This window comes from Strongylocentrotus purpuratus, unplaced genomic scaffold (genome assembly GCF_000002235.5).
Source record: "Strongylocentrotus purpuratus isolate Spur 01 unplaced genomic scaffold, Spur_5.0 spur5_scaffold_14, whole genome shotgun sequence".
Lineage (NCBI taxonomy): Eukaryota > Metazoa > Echinodermata > Echinoidea > Camarodonta > Strongylocentrotidae > Strongylocentrotus > Strongylocentrotus purpuratus.
In genome coordinates this window covers 24050130-24070079 of record NW_022145599.1, presented here as the reverse complement: position 1 = coordinate 24070079, position 19950 = coordinate 24050130, and the positions used below count along the sequence as shown (strand labels likewise).

Sequence of the window (19950 nt, the reverse complement as noted above, 5' to 3'; positions counted from 1 at the left end):
AACATTATGATAAAGAAAAATCACCACTTGATTTGATGTTGAGTAAACAGAAACTGTAAACAGAAACTGTAAACAGAAACTGACTATTAGTGATTAGTGTTTGTAATGATAGTGATGATGACTTTTAATGACAACAGAGAATACCCCCCTCCCCATCGCTTGTGAATCTATCTCCTTATATTATCTTACGTTCTTTTTCCTTTTCCTTCATCTCTCACCTCTTTTCTTTTTTTTTTTGCCATTCAATACTTATTGATATCAAGATAAGACTATCAAATTTAATTCATCACCTACTACACAATTGGACTTTTTTTTCCTTCTCATTATGATGCCAAAAGTTTTAACGAGGAAAAGGGGGAATTAATTTTTCCCCAACCTACCAAACAAACAAAGGATACATCACCATCTTCTGGCTCTCTCTCTCTCTCTCTCTCTCTCTCTCTGCTCACTTTGCCAATTTGGTTTTGTTATGTTTTGGCACTAACAAAACAGACATTTATTATTCTCACAACTAAAACTGAATAAACATATGTCTTGCCTCCCTCTTTCTCCCATCGCGCCCCACCCTCTCCCAAAAAGGCACTATCCGTCTCTTTCCTTTCTCCCCTCTCTCTCTCTCTCTCCCTTTCTCTTTCTATAACTATCTCATCTACAGCCCCCTCCCTCTTCTACCCCACCCATCTATGTATCCAACACATCGATTGCAATGAAAGAAAGGTGTCTGAAACGAATAGATTTTCTGTTTGGGGGCAGACAATTCTGCATTATTGCAATATATGGGGATGTCTTCCTTCGCTCCATCAATATGGACTTTTAGATTCTGCACGACGAGAACGCAGACTGCCCTTTTAAGGCAATGTGACGTCACTGCCAGTGCCTTAAAAGGACGTCACGTTGCCTTAAAAGGGCAGTCCACGTTCTCGTCGTGCAGAATCTAAAAGTCCCTAATATCATACCACTCTTGACGCACAACATAAACCTTTTACCAGTGAACATTCAGACTCAAAGCTCGATACTCTCCACACACAAATAAGATACGAAATCATATACGATTTCCCATTTATAAGGCCGTTTATTACATGCAATAAACCATACTTTTTTTCTTCAACCTTAGCAATGTTTATATGTATCATCAACCTCTTTACAAGTTCACGACCGTGCGCTATGCATATACCCTGTTAAAATAACCGGCGTACTCTAGCATTTAAGCGTGTACATTATTAGTAAAATACGTGTAACTTAGTTTTAGTGATTTCATCTAATAATCAATACCTACATTTTTATTTTGACAGTGCATAGCTGATTAAGGAAACGCCGTCACATCCAACGAATGACAACGACAGATTCCAAAAGTGTTAGAAAAAAGAAAGTTAGTCAAAGATTTAGCAGTGCTATTACACCTTAAGAAAAAATGTTATGATACAATAATAATAATATTGCTATATAGTGCTCTTCTATATACGCAAACGAAATATCTATATAAAAAAAAACAATATATGAGAAGCCATTTCGAAACAGGAGGGAACAACATAATTTTCAACGATTCCTTAAGCAAACAGTCGGAAACCACGTCGCAACCTAGACATAATAATATTCATTAACAAATTACGATTTTACGGTTCTAATCTTCAAATCTTTTAGTAGTAAATAGTATCTTTTGTGTCTCAACTAGGCCAAATTATTTAGTGTCTGCAAGCATTGCGTGCACCTATGGAGAAAAGACAATAATACTAAAATTCTACGCGACGCCTTTAAGTTACATTATTGCTACGCCATTAAAAATGATGCAGAAATAATTCCAGTTTCTTCATCATTATGATACATAAATTAATGTTACGTCATAGCAAAAACAATCGAATATTTACAGGCGTAGTACACATTTGAAAGACCAAAAAATAAAAACCAGAACTTTAAAAAAAGAGAACAGAATGGATACACATTTTAAATGGATAATAAAGTTGGAATGATGTTACTTTCTAATGACGGCGTGCATGATGTCTTCATATGAAAATGTATAACGCTCACATGTACAATCAATAAAGCTGCAGAGAAGTTACAAACGAGTACAATGTTATGTAATAACAACTGCCTTGTCATTTCAAAGTTGCTTTGCCTTATTTATAAGCAATATATCAAAATAGATCCTTTGGAAGCTGAAAGGAATCGTCATTGAGTCGTGCTGTCTGTGCGGGTATATGTCATTCTTCCAACCAACAAGAGCCCACTGTCGACCACCATTTCCAATATGAGTTTCTCTTCCAGTGTGTGTGTTTTTCTTTTTTTAGGAATGTGAATTTCAAAATATGTACAAGATAGGATGGGGTATAGGGGATATATAACTCACACACGCACAACGTGAGGGAAATTTCAAAGGCATATAGAGGGAGGTATAGTCCAAGTTTATCTTTCGCTGGATATGGTATGTTTGAGTCCAAACGTACAATGATTATTATGAAGGAAAATGATATCAAGTGCATGTTGGAAAAAATAATAAAATGTTAACACTGAACTACTCATGTTGTAAACCACTGAAATCCCAGTGAATTGGCAATGTAAGTGATATTTAGTAATTTTCATGAACTTTGAGAATCATTTTGGAATGCAAATGTTACATTTGAAAGAAGCAAGCAGTCCTTTATATGCTTATGCCAAAAACACACTCATCACATACATACAACAGGAATTATATACCTTCTGAGATAATACACTCATCATTCATTTACTATACAATCATAAATGTGCATAGCAAGTTTTTGTTCGGAATCAAAATGTATGTTCCATTATCAACAGAACAGACAAGAGTGCAATGTGACAATAAAAAAGTATTGATATATCCATGGTACATCAATATATAATGTGTACAAAAAACCTGCTATTTGTAATTTCTATCACAATCCAAACAGCTATTGCCAATATTAAATCACAATCTGCATTTTGCATGATCTTCATGAATGGTATTTAAGATATTACACCCTGTTTACATTTTCTATATGATTGATTTTTACCGGTATATTGAAAGTATCTGTAAAATCAATGTCCACCATGCCCTATACAAGTCGAATCTATTCGTGCATTTCAATCCACTTTTATATCCAAACTTGACGAAAGATCTGTTTTATTGTTCAAAAGTACAGTCACAACAATACACCTGGGCGAGCGGTGCGGCAGAGACTGTTCAGTGCTTCTGGTATGCAAGAGTTGTCACGGACACTGGCTGCAAATTTATCATTCCAAATCTTTTTGAAAATCCATTCCATTCCATTTATTCTATTTTCAAGCCTGATTTTAAGTAGCATATACCACCAGAATTGATCTCTATTTATGGCTATAATACAGCACAAAACAGAGGTTTTTTATGGGTTTTTTGAGACAGGTACAACCAATATTTGAAGATACTGGATAGTCATCTATTCTTCTAAATTTCCAGAGACCTACTTCCATTTCCTTTCAGTTGATATTAAGTGATCAATTTACCTTTTAAAAATGAGGGATAATGGAAGTCAGTATGCCAAGGCAATGAGAAAATATGATCCTAAAGATCCCACCAGAGTATGAAATAATTATTATGCACCTTTGAAAATATTTTTGTATTAAAAAAATGTACAATATTTGCAATTGATATAATAGATAGAGTGGCTGGCTTGTCAGCTACTCTACTTCTGATTTGGATTTGGCTTCTTTCAAGCCCAATTTGTTTAGAATTCCCACAGTGTGTCCTTTGAGACCTCGGAACCATTGGCGGTAAACAAGCCACTCTGCTCGCCCTTGATCAACATGCCGTTGCTCTCTGCTCTGATAGCAAACTTGGAGAGCTCATGGAACTCGAAGAAGAAAGTACCTGCTGCCTCTCCAAGAACGATGCGGCTACTGTCATCACAAGACCAGTACTTGCCACAGGAGTCTGAATAGTCAATTTGAAAAGTAAGAAAAAATATACATTATCAAACGGGAGTGAATGTTAATCGAGTTGGGAAAAAAGATAAAATGCTCGTGAATTTAGAGAGTAAATGTAACTGTCAGATTCAGTTGCAATGATTGCTTGGTTTTAGAAACGAAAAAGAACTGAAAATAATGACCAGACAATTTTAAAAAGGAAAATCACACCATTATGCATCTCTGTAGCACGATTCAAGATATAGGAAGTTGTCATAATGGTTTTGAGGACTCCAATCCCAAATCAACAAATTGGTACAACCTTCAAGAACAAGGCATACATCTTGATATCAACAAGCATGTTCATAAAGAAAATAATGTTGACACCAACTCTCGTATTGCCTAGATAAATCCTGGCTCCTTAGAAAAAGAAAATAAGAAAATAAATGTGAACCAACCTTGGATAGTGTATCCGCCTTCCTTGTAGGTGACAGTGAAGACATCAAAGTTTGATCGGTTGCAGGCGACCTCAGCCTTGCCCTCCTTCATGCCCACGAATCCATGAGGGCACTTGAGAACCAGCTTGGGTCGGTTGAGCAGACGGAAGATGAAGTCTTTGGGTGAATCCTGAAGGAAGAGATGGCCGTTGTCACGGACACTAACATACTTGCCTCCTGGAGCACGCACATGCATGTGCTTGCCGTTGTATTCGACAGAGAATTGACAGTCCGTCTGGTCCCTAGATTAAAGAAAAGACAGTAATATATTATTATGTTTATACTTGCGATAAAAAAAACTTCTGAAACTTTCTTTCTGCGCTTTCTCGAGAAAGATACAGCTCACGTTTTCAGGCAATTGTAGCTAACAAATTAAGATGAAAGTAGCTTAGTTACATGCATACCCATTTTGGTTTTTTCTTTTCTTTTAGCTTTGTTGCTACATCTAAAAAATGACCCTTACTTTTACCAGTTGGTAATTTCGGGCCAAACTTGTCAGCAAATTTGGTCCACCACCACTTTCCCCATTTAAAATGATCTAGCTACACCTCCAAAGAGCATTTTTACTTACTTTGAGTTGCCGTTAGCCTGGATACCAGCAGCGACGGTCTTCCAGAACTTAGCATCTCTGGAGTTCTTCTTGGGGTCACATACCCTGATGGCGTACTTGTCGGTTTCAACAAACTCCAACTGGAAGGTCTCTGTGTCTTCGATCTCTTCGTCAACAAGAAGCTTGAATGAAACATCTTCGCCTGCAGGTAATCGAAAGAGAGAGAGAGAGAGAGAGAGAAAATTTAATAGTGAATCCATGTGTTTATAATTGTGTGCAGCTTCCAAAGAACAGGGACAAAAGCATTTTGTATTCATGGGTGTGAAATGCCCTCCCTTTTCGGTTTCTAATCGTAACTTGTTTAAAAGTCAGTGAAAGCATAGAGAACCGACCAAATTGCCAATTTGAGATTTTTTGCTTCCAAGTGAATGAAGTTATTACAAGGGTTATAATTGCAATTTATAAGTCCGTGCATGAATCAGAGCTAGACAGAGAAGAGAAAATAATGACTTCTTGTTCAGATGCATCTCCTTAAGTGAATCACCCAAGGCATAGTTGATTTTCCGCGAAACGTTAAACCCCATTGGAAAGTAATCACCGACATCAATGTGTCATGATGATGATGATGAGGATTACACACTCAAGCATGACAAGATTGTTATGTAATTCCTGCTGTAATGTCACTTGTGTTGTTTTGAAGCAAGATCTGATCATAGCAAACTGTTCTACATTTCCTCATCACAAAGGGCAAATAAAGATTGTTGGTCATCAAGAAAAAGTCGCTGACATCCGCTGTAAACAGATGTGATTGATTCAGAACTTCAGATATGGTAAAAAAATATGGTCATGATGGTGATCAGGTCAAGACTTGCGATTTTGTTTCAGGTTAGATTTATACTTTAACCCATTGCCTACTGGAACCTGGTGGCCCCTGTATTAAGCCTATGGCAATCAATTAATTCAGTAGTTAACGGGTTAATATAAGAGTATGTTTAAATAGTGCTGGGTGACTTGTGTCCACAGTTCAAGTTTGAAAGTTCAAGTTTGAAATTTCGAAGTTGACAACGGAGTTATCTTCGCCGAAGCACGTGTTGTACAATCGAAAGTAATTTATTTTGGAAACAAAAAATGTTGTGGTAAATAGACGACTATTGCTAACGAAACTGAATACCGCAAACTTATTTTAAAATGGGAATTGAGACTCGTATGAGTTTAGAGGATGTTTAATAGTTAGGTTATGAACACTTGAGAAAGCTCATCTAACGAATTATCCAGTTCGACAATGAATCTATTCATATGTATCTTTCAGTTTCATGACATCTATACTGTCTGTCATCTAGTGTTTTAGGTGCTAAATTTTCTAGTGATTATAATACATCCACAGGGGCATCCAGATATATCAAAATTGTAAAGAATCACTATCCAGCCAATTTTCAAAATTTCCCCAAACTTTGTATTACCTTTTAACGTAGCGATGTCGATTTAACGAGATATTCAGTTTTACTCTCAACCTCTCGGGACTATTTGTGTTTTGTAAGACCCTTGTAAGGTTTATTAACAGATCTACAAAACAATGACACCTACTATTTGAGTTAATATAAAACGATATAAACATGGTAAACATCGAATGGATTATAGTTGCCTGATCTCGGCATACCCTTCGAAGTTTATTCGTTCGCGTTGTCTCCAAATACCGCTTTGATTTTCACCATGTCTACTCTTTGTTTGTACTCGATTGGTTTACAAAAACAACAAGTAAACACAATTTGTTCATTTACCTGTAAACTTTGGGGAAAATGTTGCAACCCGCCATCTTGACATTCCTGCGTAATGCCGAAACACTGACGTTTTCTGCTAAATTACCACTTTATTGTGTTTTTCGGGAAACTCTGGAAACACAGGAATGCAGATTATGTAATAGTTTGCGAATGGAAGGCTACTTGGAATGTTGATTTGTAATTACCAGTAGTAAACATACATTCGCTAATCAATTGATGAGATTTGTCATGTCATGTTAATGCAACGTTTATCCAGAAGCTAAGATGATAAAATAGAGCCAAAATGTCTACAAAATCTTCGACGGTAATGCTATAAATTTCAGAATGCTAAAATAACACTGAACAGAAAAAGAATATACTGAGACATTTCTCAGCTTTGCCGCATCGTCGTTGTAAACAAAAGACATGAAACTTGCAAATTGGATGAGAGAACGAGTGATGTTAGGCTGTACATGAGAACACGGTGAACATTGACATCATTGATAACGGATACAAAAGAAATCCTATAGTAACCCCACAAGTATGTACAACTATTGCCCTATAGTGTGATATTCATGGGCCTTGACTTTATTGATTGATTCAAATAGAACACAATTTGATATCAATCGTAGGTCTTTGCTAAAGAGATATGAGTTTGTTCGTTTGCGACTGACTGGACGACTTGTCTTCAGTCCGGATCAATCACCCTTTGGGCCTAAACAGGGCACTCGTCTTTCTGACTTCCAAGGCCCGTTATCATGGATGTTTATTTGTCTATTTATAATTATATTGCGTACTCCCCCAGGTAGGACCTCGATGTAAGTAAACATTGTATACCTATACAAAGTGCCATAATCATTATCCAGATTAGAATATCCTTTCCTACGTCATAGGGCTATGTTCAGCAGATCATTTAACGTTTACTCAGCGACTCCAATACACCTTTATCTTTTCTATGGCGCGCCTCTTTGACTTCGTATACAATAGTTTAATGACCTAGAAACTTTGATTACAGTATCACACAATATCTTTTGTTTTATTATCCACCCACTCCCTAGTGCTAAGTAAAGGGTAGATATTGTTTAGTTCAATTGACATGAGGGAGTCGAACATGTCGTTTGAATAACTGGGAGTATCTTCAAAACGTCATATCAAACGCTATTACAAACACCAAATACTTTCGTCTCCGCGAGAGGAACCCACGCTCTAAAAGGCCCTATTCTTCGTTAAACTACTTCTCATTTTTATTTAAAGTCATAAATCTCATGACAATGGTGTGTCCTACCCATCCTATCGCCAATCACCTTGTATTCTATCAATGTCTACTGCTTGCTTCTTCCTATATTCTTTATTTAATATTTCACTCTTCCTAACATCTTTTTGAAAATCATATTTCATCAGCGTATACAAAAATTAATTTCTACACCACTTTAACTTCACTTCCCAAGGGAATAGTAATGTGATACACACCATAGGATATACCCGGATTCAAGTAGCCGATCTCATTATCTTTCCAAAGTGAAATAGAAGTTAGAACAAGGAAACAATATAAAAGTGTTCCTGTTTTTACCGTTATTTAAGAGCAGCATCGGACCGAAATTCATAATCAGCATGAAATATATCAATTTCAGTCTCTCGGCGGCGTAGCCTCTCGTTGTCCGCAAATAAAACCTGTATCATTCATTAATTGGTATTCTAGCAAACAGCACAGCTGAAACGCCCAAGCATGACGACTCAATAAATTATGGCATCATTAAGACAGCAAACGAGACCCAGAACTATTATCATTGCTAATGAAAATGACAGCGCTGCCAATGACATTGGATACGTCGGAGGCTGGTCGAATACTTAGCTGGGCGAGCTCATGCTGGGTGATGTTTGCTATACCACCACTAAGGGGGTAGACGCATCATTAGGCATCATTTCTAGTTTAAAGGTAAAGTGTACTCGTTTTGATTCAGTAAGAAAAGGTATGGAATTAATTACGACAGAATATTATCTGAAATTATGCATATGCAGTTTAATGCTCTTGAGCTCATAATATGATAATCATCTCATACTACACTGCTTAGTGCTTTTACTGCTTTTGTTAAACAACTTTAATAGAGCTCTGTAATTTCGTAACGATTAGTGCTACACCACATCTTCCGACTGCCCATGAATCACTTTGCATTCATCATGTTCATATTGGAGACTTCAAACGTACAAAGGCTACTCACATCCACATCGATCAAAACAGATTGACACATTCATGCATTGGAAGACGGTCTGTCCAAGGACTTTTGTCACCTCCCTGGTTGCTGTGATAGATCACAGAATACGATATAAACATTGTACATCATCTACCGAGAGCCGAAATGGCAATAACCCAAACATTTCAAACACACTAGTTAATGTCCTTCTAGAGCTCTCTAAGATGACTATAGTGATAATGCCTAGATAGGTTGCCATGATAAAGCACAGATGACAATGTGGTGATGCATGGCTTTAATTTTCTAATTCCATCCTGCCACACATCGGAGGTGTCAACCAAGGCGCAGGTGTGCTGTATGATCGTCCCATTGGTCATCGTACACTGCACGGGATTTTAATATCATCACAATCATATCTATATTCATATTATGACCAGATTATCACCAGATATATCTCCACCTCCCCCACTAACGGTTCTACAGCCTTACAGGGGGTTTAAGAACGAAAAAGTTGTAATAAGTATTGAATTTAAGCGACGTACATTTAGAAAATAAATGCTAGAACCCCACGGCTCCCCCCTCTCTCTCTCTTTCTTCCTCTCTCTCTCAAAACGCGCACACACAAAATGTACACAACAGTGAGATTTTCCTGTCATAATAATCCACCCCCTCTCTCTCTCTCTCTCTATCTCTTTCTCTCATCCTCTTTCTCTCTCTGCCCCATTCCTCTTTCTCTGTTCACCCCTCTCTCTCTCTGCAAAACATAACTATATTCACTTTAGTCTAGACATTTCTAGTAGTTTCCTCATCTAAGTGTTAGGCTATAAAGTAACAATTTCTATCGAATCCAAAGTGCTTTTACAAGGTTCAAATTTCAGTATCATTGTATTTTCAATTACTCACAAAGCCGACAGCGTATGCCAAAACAAACGCATGCACGTGTCTTAAAAATCGATCGTATATTTATTATACACGACACTATAAATATTATGGACACATACTAAAACCATGTCACAGCACACCATACAATGAGTACAGCTTCAATACTGTTGCTTACAATCTATTTTTGTTTTAATGTAGCATAACTATGAAAATATCCAACCCATTTTTGTTTCTTTTGGTGGAAACTCTATATTTGACAAGGAAGTTACTGTGATCGAATTAATTATCCTTCTTCAACAGCAGTGTATACTAGCATTATAACATGGAGGTTCGGTGCATAATCAAATCATCAACAGGATATAGAGCATTTCCTTCTAGACTGGTTAATATAATGGGGAAAATTGAGTAAAATAGGAGAATCTTCACATAGGAAGACTGGGAAAACGGGTCCGAAAGTGGCCTTCGCATGCCAACCGGATGCTATAAGCAGATAAAGTAAACCGTCGCAATAGACATGTATTTTGATTATCATTGCGTTGTATTGTTGCTACGTCGGCCCAGACTTTGGAAAGATTTTAGGTCCTCGATATCATTTTGAAAGAACTTTTATTTTACACACAATGAATAAATTAATGGAAATGGTGGTTTTTTGGTAAGTGTCTCTCGAAAGCATGACGTGGATCAACACAGACACTGCTTAGTGATCATGCCTGTATTATATCCCGGGGGGCGGGCAGTACAATCATTGCACACTTATAGATCCTTGGTATATAACTGAAACAATAAGGAAGCACATGCAGACAAACATTACAGAAAATAGTTTTGCAGTATCTCCTTATACTGTTGTTGGCTCATATCGTTAGCGTTACACTTCCACGGACAGCGTCATCTCGTCTCTCCAGACTCCACCAAGCAGATCTGTCGAGATTTCTATACGTGTCAAAATATTGAGCAGACGATGAGCTAAGAGTCCTTTCATAATCTAATTACGAACTGATGATTTGTGTACCGAACGCATTATCAGCCATGCCCAACCTCATGTGACGGCTATGCTAATTGGCCTTTAAGGGCGTGTATCTGTTTAATTAGTACATGTATCATGTACTTGGATAAGCACATTAAAGTCCAATACGATGAACGATGTGTTTGCTTCTAAACTTTTTTTTAATTCTGGAGTTAACTATGTTAATTTAATTCGAGTATCAATAAAGATACGTCAATAACATCTAACATGATCATCATAACACGTCGTCATTGTCCCACTAGTGCGTTTGGACTGAATAGTATAGACAACATGGGCCTATCAAGTATTCACAACGTAAAACTTACTTGGGACTTTTCCTTTTTGCATTCATTGAATGAGCAGAAAATGAACATACGAATACATGCAAGTAAATATACACTACCTAAAGAAACCAAACTGTCTGGAATACCATAATAACATGCTCTAAATAGACAACATATTCGTATCTGGAAGGTATAGGTCGGGATTGTTACTTTTTGTGTAATCCATTGAGCGATAATAAACAGAACCTATACGGAAAGAACGCAGCCTCAAACTGAGAAAATGAAAACGTCTGAAGAATCTTACATCTTCATATCATAATTCCTATTTTTTTTCCTGCAAAGTGCCTTCAGGGGCCAGAGACAGTCGGCCTGGCAGATGGAAAGCACATTCCATTCAAGGAGAGACTCGACAACAATCATTACCCTCATACCGTGATCAGACATCCCAGATAATGCTCTCAGGCGATACGTCATGAATGACGACGTCAACAATAACATCACTTCCCAACGAGATGGTCTTTGTTCTCAACTATGGATCGCATCCACAAGATTCTAATCTTTCTCCCTCACGTAATTTCCTTCATTTTCATTTCTTCCCTGCGCTTGCCATGGGCATTTTGAAACATGTGAAGCCTATATTTATCGGGCCTGTCGTTTCAGATTTTCTAATTATCAAGCGACTGATTGTTTCTATTGAGACCACATAGCATGTTCTTCATAACTATATGTCTTTTTTGCACTGACAATAACACTTTCACAAGGAAGGAATTCGGTTTCGGAATTATTATGTTGAAGAATTACTTTACAACCGACAATCGGAAGTCGGAAGTTGAATATTTACAAATTATAGTCCTGAAGTACCGTTAGTACGATGACTTTTCAAAACAATTCAATCTTTGTCATGATTGTTGCCTCAATCCACATTCATCGCTATGACTTTGAATATGGATCTGAGGGGCTTAAACCGCAACAATCATTGCTTTTATGTACGCCTGTGCACCATAATGGACCATTCTTCGGTGGCCTTCCTCGCTTTTATTTTACGGCAGCTATAGCCATTGCACGTATAGTGCATTTTTATGATGACAGGTATATATTCTCACAAGTGGTAAACAATGATAGTACGGAAAAACGAACTGAATGAAGAATGATACACGTATAGATGGAATGAATGCAACGTTCATGTTCATGTTCATAGAATTATGACATCTCGACTTTAGAGTTCAGACCACATCACCGGAAAGGGCAATATTAAACTCATATAATTTAAACACACGTCTTTCAGGCTTTCAAGGAGACGATATTTCCTCGCCATTGATAGTCGTAACATTGGATGATAAGGTATAATCAATTACTGCGGCATGTGAAGGGCACAAAGCTAGACAGATTTTCCCTATTGATCGAGGTAGACTTATAATTACACATGACCTCACGCGTCTAAGGAACATGCAGAATAAACACTCCATCAATCACAACATTCACGTCATCATACTATTCTTCAAGACTTTAAAAAGAATAATTCGTACCTTAGAATCATAATTATCAGTCATTTGATGAAAGGCAGTTGCGATAGGCAATATGAAATTTTTAAACATGATCGTTGCTCTTTGAGCCCTAAGTCGGAAAGAGGTGTGAACATCTATGGTACATAATAATAATATGAAATTATATAAATGATTGTCATGATTATGCAGGGCTCCATACGAACAGGTGCCTGGGAGACATGGCCCCCAAATTCTCTCTAGATTCCTATCCCCTAGCTCCTACATATCTAAATGTTAACGGTTGGCTCATACATGATGCACATTATAATCACAAATGTTGACACTATTTCATTCATCATGTTCATATACTATACAGTATAACATGCCACTGGTACAGGCAGTATGCTTTCATATTTTTTCCTTCAACCTAAGATGCCTTGAGACTTCACAAACTCCATCTTTAAACCACCGAGCGATGACTCAAGGAGATTGGATGGTGCTGAGTGATGGAGCATACACACGTGTGGTATCGGTGGTCATCGTTACTGGTGGTGGTTACTGGTAGCTCATTTTCGACCGAGAAAAGAGACCCTTTGTTTCCAGACAGGGGTAAGACTGCAGTGGTCATTTATCAACAGCGTGACTAAGAATCATAATAAACACGATAGGCATCGTCGTCTTCGATCGAAGACCTACCCAATGCGGCGTTAGACGTTTATTTATATCACAACTTGAAGAATGGTGCTTGATAGCATGACGAAGCTATAATAGCATCAATTGCTAGTACTTTCACTAGTACTGGCAGTGAGAACATACCGTCCATATATTGTCATGTCTATGGAGACCGGAGGAGATATGGGAAGGAGATAGTTTCAGTGGTAGGTGTACTATTAGGAACACCATAGAACATCGATATGTAGACTTCCCTAATAATAATACAAAGAAACAAAGCTAAAACAAATGAAACCATAGTTGACGAGAATCAAAGCAAAAAGTACCAGACTTCCGGAAGCAGAAGTGAGGACTTGCTTGGAACACAGAAGTACAATAGGTCAGAAATTCTAAATAAAACATTATCGTCTGTGTAGTGTGCAGCCTATGAATATGTGTTTTTCAAGCAGCATTCCACCTTCTGCCTCGCATTGCATTTAATGTTTCCATAGGGACTGGACGCCTCGAAAATACTATTTGAACAAATCGCATACCATAATTCTATGCTTGCATTCCCTAGGCTAAACCCATCCTTATTCTTGCAAACATCAAAATGGCAGTTTTTAATTATTAGTGAAGGAAGGAATATCTTATATCCAGAGCCATGTCTCCACTGTAATCCACTATAACGTTATCGCTGCATGCCCTTACCGTTACGTCAAACCTTATCCCCACCAAAAATATCCCAATGGCAGTAATCAACCTTTTCGTGTAAGACAATCCATTTGTTTCTGGATATTATCCTGCTGGCAGCTATTGAATGATTGGAATACCAAAACGCATCACAAAACGAACATGCTGATATCCTTCATGTTCGGAGTGTTGTCAGCTAAAGGCGTCACCCGTTGTGTCTGTGTTCACAAATAACATTTTCCAACTTCACAAATGAAGACATGCACTAATGATGACACCATCCTGCATGTGCAATAATAATATCTTCCTTCCTCCTACTCGTATTCTTTAACTTGATCATTTTCATGAGTTCAGATCTTATTTCGTATTTTCTCACCTGTCTTCCTCTCAATGCAGCGTATGTGATTGCAATTTTCAAAGTGAAGAATTACTGGGGCAGGTCAAACGTCACATCCTTCTAGCTGGTCTGACATTACCTTTATTTACACCCCTATTCACTACTTTAAATTGAATTCAACAAAACATCTTCAACTAATCAGCAAACCATATTGAGCAGGGCTTATAACAAACAGGTTGCTGTCTGTTGAACTCGTGATCTTCCATGACCCCATGCATGTAGATAAGTCAAACAGAACGAGTATTGCCATCTGCTCCTGGAAGACTGGGGAGGATGCATGATCTGAAGAAAACAGGTGCCCCCTAAACGTGCTAGGCCAACATCTCGTTTTTGTTGCCCCTAACCCCCCCCCCCCCTCCGTTTCCCCTCTCCAGACGGTAAGCTAAGAAACATGCTACGCGAAATCAGCGGCCCACCTACCCCTTTCCTACCATTGTATTGCTTATCCACCTGAAATTGCCCCCTTTCAACTCCCGCCACTCTTGTTAATAGTTTCTCCATCATGCCATGTCATTATAGAGGCTGTGTATTTCTGTCCAGCTATTTATCTAAATATCAATTTAGTTATCCATATAGCATCCATGATCCATTACAAATAGTGTAAGTGATTGTAAATAAACGTAACATCCATTCCAACCTTACAGTTATCCTATGCATAATGCTACTTTTGCATGTGAATGAGAAAAATTCAATTATTTTACCTTCCTACACATTTTTGTATAACATTAATTCACATTAGATTTCCCTTCTGTCACAAATGGGAAAAAAGCTTGAATGATTGTGAGTGTCAGTTCATCTGAAGATATGCAACAGTAATACAATTACAAGTGGTATTTATCACTTCCACTTTCGTGCGGTCTTCTCGTTTTCGCTCCAGCGATAATCATTTCGTATATTTTACTTCCATAAATAGCCATTCTCCTCGCCGTCTAACAAAAGACTTTATAATAACACTGGTTGCTTGGCCTTTTGACAGCAGAATCTTGACGTCATTAATTATACCAAAGAATATTTCTCACCATCGTTGTATTTGCAAAGTAGTATGATATGGCTGCAGGCAACTGTTATACTACAAAACCAATCATACGGCTCCAGCTATACACAACGGGCAATTTGTACTACTCCAGTTATGGTGAAATTTTTCTTTTTTCGGTGATGTGGTGAGCTCAGCGTGAGAAACCGTGAAATTAATGAAGATAAATGTTCCGTAATGCTCCGAGACAACATTGAGTTTTATCGGCCATGTGTTAAAAAACAACTCATCCATCATAATTTTACACAATGTAAGTTATGGTTAAACTGTCGCTAGATACGTATCAAACTAAGTTTGCTTCATAGAGCTTGCACCAGAGACGGATTTGTAACAAAGAATGTAGCAAAATGCCTCCTTTTTTGCAGGCATGGATATTAATGTAAGCAAGTGTAGTAGTATTCAGTATAATGCGCATGAGGTTCTTTGCGAAATAATTCAAGCAACGGGTTGGAGCAGTGCAAATTCAGTGTTTAGGGCTGGTGTGATCACCAAATCAATGTTTAGCACAAATTGTTTGGCACTTGGCCAGTATGACATCACACTTCGGTACTCTATATAAATACTACATACCTCAGCAGTCAGTATCTGTATTGAATGAAACAGTTGGGGAATCCATATTTTCTAAACGCAATTTACATAATCAACCTAAGTATGAACATTGGGCGTCAGCAATCGTTGCCATGACTACGACTGAAATTGCCCCTGCCTTCATACATAAATGGAACATATCTAAGGCATAAAAATGACCCTATTTATACCCTTACTGATATGAAGACACTTACAAATCGCAGTCATACAGAGGCCTTCAAAATGCATGATAGCCTATACCATATCGTGTTCGCTGAGGCAGTGTGAATTCTGCTTTTATATTGCCGTCAACTATCGATCACCCCTGGGAAAATATGCAATAATGCCAACACAAAATATCGATATTTGAAATCAAACAAAATGAGGTGTGGGAAAACGGGTATTGCGACGATGACTTATTGCCAATGTGCATACAAGCAGTGTTGATCCTAATTGCGCTACACAAATGAAGTGCAAATGGAATAGAGGGTATAAATCATCGCTTCGGGATCATTTTATTTGGAACTATATTGCGTTCGGATATGGAGTGGTGATTTAGAATGTACATTGCAATATATCAATATCTGAATACCTCTTCACATATCATTCATTATGATATGAGAGTTTCATATTGCTTTCAAAATATAGCAACACTCGACACCGGGTTATTGGTATAAAGGCAATTTATCACCAATCATGATGTTGTCCAATTTTAGTCATGATTGTAGAAGCCACGAAGCTCAAGGGCGGCCAAATATTTTCGAAGTAAGAAGGGGTGAAAATCTACGGAGCTGTGACTACAATTGTCAACAAAAATCCGAGGACCTCTTTTGTTGGTGTATGGGGAGGGGCTTTTCGGAAAAATATGTCGGCTAATTTATTTACAAATTTGTTCTCAACCCCCCCCCCCCTGAAGAATGGATACAAAATAAGAATGGTCTAGTGAAGCGGTGACTGCGCATGAATTGCACCACCTTTTACCATAGTTGGACAATTTTCAGCTACCCTGCTAGTAAATGTGTTCCACCCCTCCCTCCCCCCTCCCATTTTTTTATTTTATTTTTATTTTTTATTTTTTTTAAATCAATCAATCAATCAATAAATAAATAAGTAGAATGGCCTATTGACGCCCCCTCCCCCTCAATTGCAACCACTGTAATTACACCATGTGCAAAAACCTTGAATGTTGCTTTGTTATTTTGAATTTCTTCTAACAATGTATAAATATAATATATTGACAATTTCATTGGCTTGAACACACTGAAATGTCACAGATTTTAAATCATATCATTAATTGGAATGATTTTACATCAGTTTTATATTTAAATCTGGATATAACAGATAATTCGATATGGATACCATGTCAGTGATCAGTTACATAATGTTGAGGTTCTTTTGAGAGCAGACCGATGCTTTCGCACATTATACATCAATAAATAATATACTCAAATGCACAGATTTTAATGTGAAAGAAGGTTCATTAAAACAAGGCAATTTAGTTTTACAGCTGATATCCAGAAGAGTGTAGGCCTATCTCAGAAATAAGACTGGTTGACATCATGTATCACTCTAAAATAGCCTCTAGAATCATCCGTATTGATGTTAAGAGTAGATTACAAAATTAATATACACAAGATACGAGAACATAATGCTCAATCTCCCTTTACCTATGTGGCAAGGATACTGTAACTACTAAAATAGCTGCCCAGCAGAGCATCTACTAATAATATTTAGCACTCCATCAAATATACCTCATACCAATGAGATTATACCAAATTGAGCACGCAATGGCTGAAACCAAGCGGAAGACGAATTCCTTGGACAGACACAGCTCATCGCAACTTAAAGGGAAGTATAAAACAAAAATCTGATTTCGCTACATAATGATAATGATTAATACTTGAAAATTGAAATGACAATTCTCTGCCATTGTTCACGTTCGCATACATTCGGTCGACTGACAAAGGCACTAAAAGCTATATTTGTATCGCCACTGGGAGTGTGATGGAAAATTCAATAACAGAACAAGATTGAATTGAAGGGCCTTGGCGTATAGAGAATGGAATGACACCGCAATGACATTGGCATTCCAGCATCGTCACATACCTTGTTGCAATTGAAGGATAAACTTGAAGGTCTGATATTGTAGGGAACGTCCATGTTTATTTGGGAGATCATTTTAATATATTCAGTATGAATTGAAGAAGGAAGCAAAAAAATGATTACTGTTGCAGCATTGGCTCGACCCGCATTTTACGAGGAAGCAGTACTTGAAATGAAAATAATTCATTGGCAAACAAAATGAAAGTAAGAGCCAAATAGTTGCTATATTTATAAAAGCGCAAAAGATCAAATTTCCTTTTAATTGTATCTTCCTTCTATATTTATTCAAGTTACAAGTCCTGGTTTCATACTGGATCTTGGAATCACTATATATTTTGATCATTTACAAAAGAGAGATTTTATTTCGAAATTTGAATCGGGCTGTGGTGTGAAATCCCGGAATAAGATAAATCAATTACATTATATCTGTAAACAGGAATGAAGATTGGATATTGAGCCCAAATTAATCTAATATTGAATTGAATTGCATTTATCTTTTTGGGCAGGTAGGACAATGGCTCTAAAGTAATAGTTTCTAAAGTAATAGTACGATGCATGTCACTGCCTGTGTTTCCTGGTACAAGTCTTATCAGTGGGTTTCAGGAACGAGGGTATAATAGTGTCACTGCTATTGATTCTTGGGATCTGTGACCACTCACAGGATTCAGTTTTAGCAGTGATCCGGGTCTTTAGACTAAGATCAACTGAATTCCGAGAATCAAATGGTGTAGGAAAGGCCGAGAGAAAAGGAAAATTTCCCTTGACATTGACGGTCAGCATACCTCAAGATAATAACCCCACTCACCATAATATTATACAGATTTCACGTTGCTGCACAACTAATATAATTTATACTCGGACCGAGATTTTTTTTTTACAAGTACACCCCGAATGACCACGCACGGGTCGGTTCGAAGTAGGTTTGGAGTCGGTGTGACCAATAACTCCTTGGTGTAACTGACTCAGCATTACAAACAATCTTCCAATTTATTTACCTTGTACGGTAATTATATCATAATCTACACATAGCTTTGTCATAGAAATCAATTTGTTGGTAATAACTATTGTAAAATATATAATATTGATTTCATATTATTTATAACATCCAAACTGAAATGAAGTGGATATACGATATGCAAATGATGAAAAAACTGTCAGAATAATGCATGCTCATAAGCATTATGAGAAAATTTGACATTTTGTACATCGCTCAGGTTGCCCTAAACCAGTGTCAATTCAAATAATCAATTACACCTAACATCACACAATTTCAAACAATTATAACAGAGCTTTACTTTACTCTCCATTACTTAACCTACTACAAGCCATGTACTATACCATCAACATATTCACATGTTGTGTGCCTATAGTTCTCATAATATATGAGTGTATCCGATTATCAGACAAGCAGCTTTCGACTTGTCGGTGTGGAACCCTACAATAAGGTAAAAATCGATTTGAGATGTATAGGTAAAATCAATACAGACGCTGTCTGCCTTTAACGGCGTATCAAAATGTTCAATATGGAGTTCACTGAAGCATTCATACTGTGGCTTTTAAACGGTACGACATGGTTTATGAACAACTGAAAGGTTATAATGCTCTTTATTTACAGAAATTTGATTTTATGGGATTTTATGGGCTATCATGACTATTGCGTGGGCTTTCGATGGATATTTTTTTAAGTAAGAGTAATAAACTACAATTACCACTATGATCACTATGATCACTGGGGAACGTCACGAATGAAAGATGGTAAAGACCATACATGCATAAAGCATAAAAATGTAACATGAGGTTAAATTGAGGGAAATGATACAAAAATACAGAAGGAAAATGAGAAAAACAAGCGAAACGGATACCGAAACGGAGAAGAAAAAATAAGGAAATCACAGACAACATCAAGGCCATTAAGGCGTGGCTAGTCAGTCTGCAAGTGTGGTCTACAAGTGGGAAGGAAAATATGGAATTTATACAAAATAGT

The 19950-nt window shown here is 37.3% G+C and overlaps 1 protein-coding gene across 1 annotated transcript in view; it reads right to left on the bottom strand.

The window, feature by feature from the left end:
* Positions 1-2955: 2955 nt before the first annotated feature.
* Positions 2956-19950, bottom strand: part of FSCN1 (fascin) — a gene marked incomplete at its 5' end in the record, with an annotated part of 30789 nt that continues 13794 nt past the window's right edge. Inside the window, 3 exon segments of the mRNA NM_214536.1 lie at positions 2956-3901; positions 4332-4612; positions 4942-5122. Coding sequence (NP_999701.1) covers positions 3696-3901; positions 4332-4612; positions 4942-5122 — 668 coding nt within the window. The 3' untranslated portion in view covers positions 2956-3695.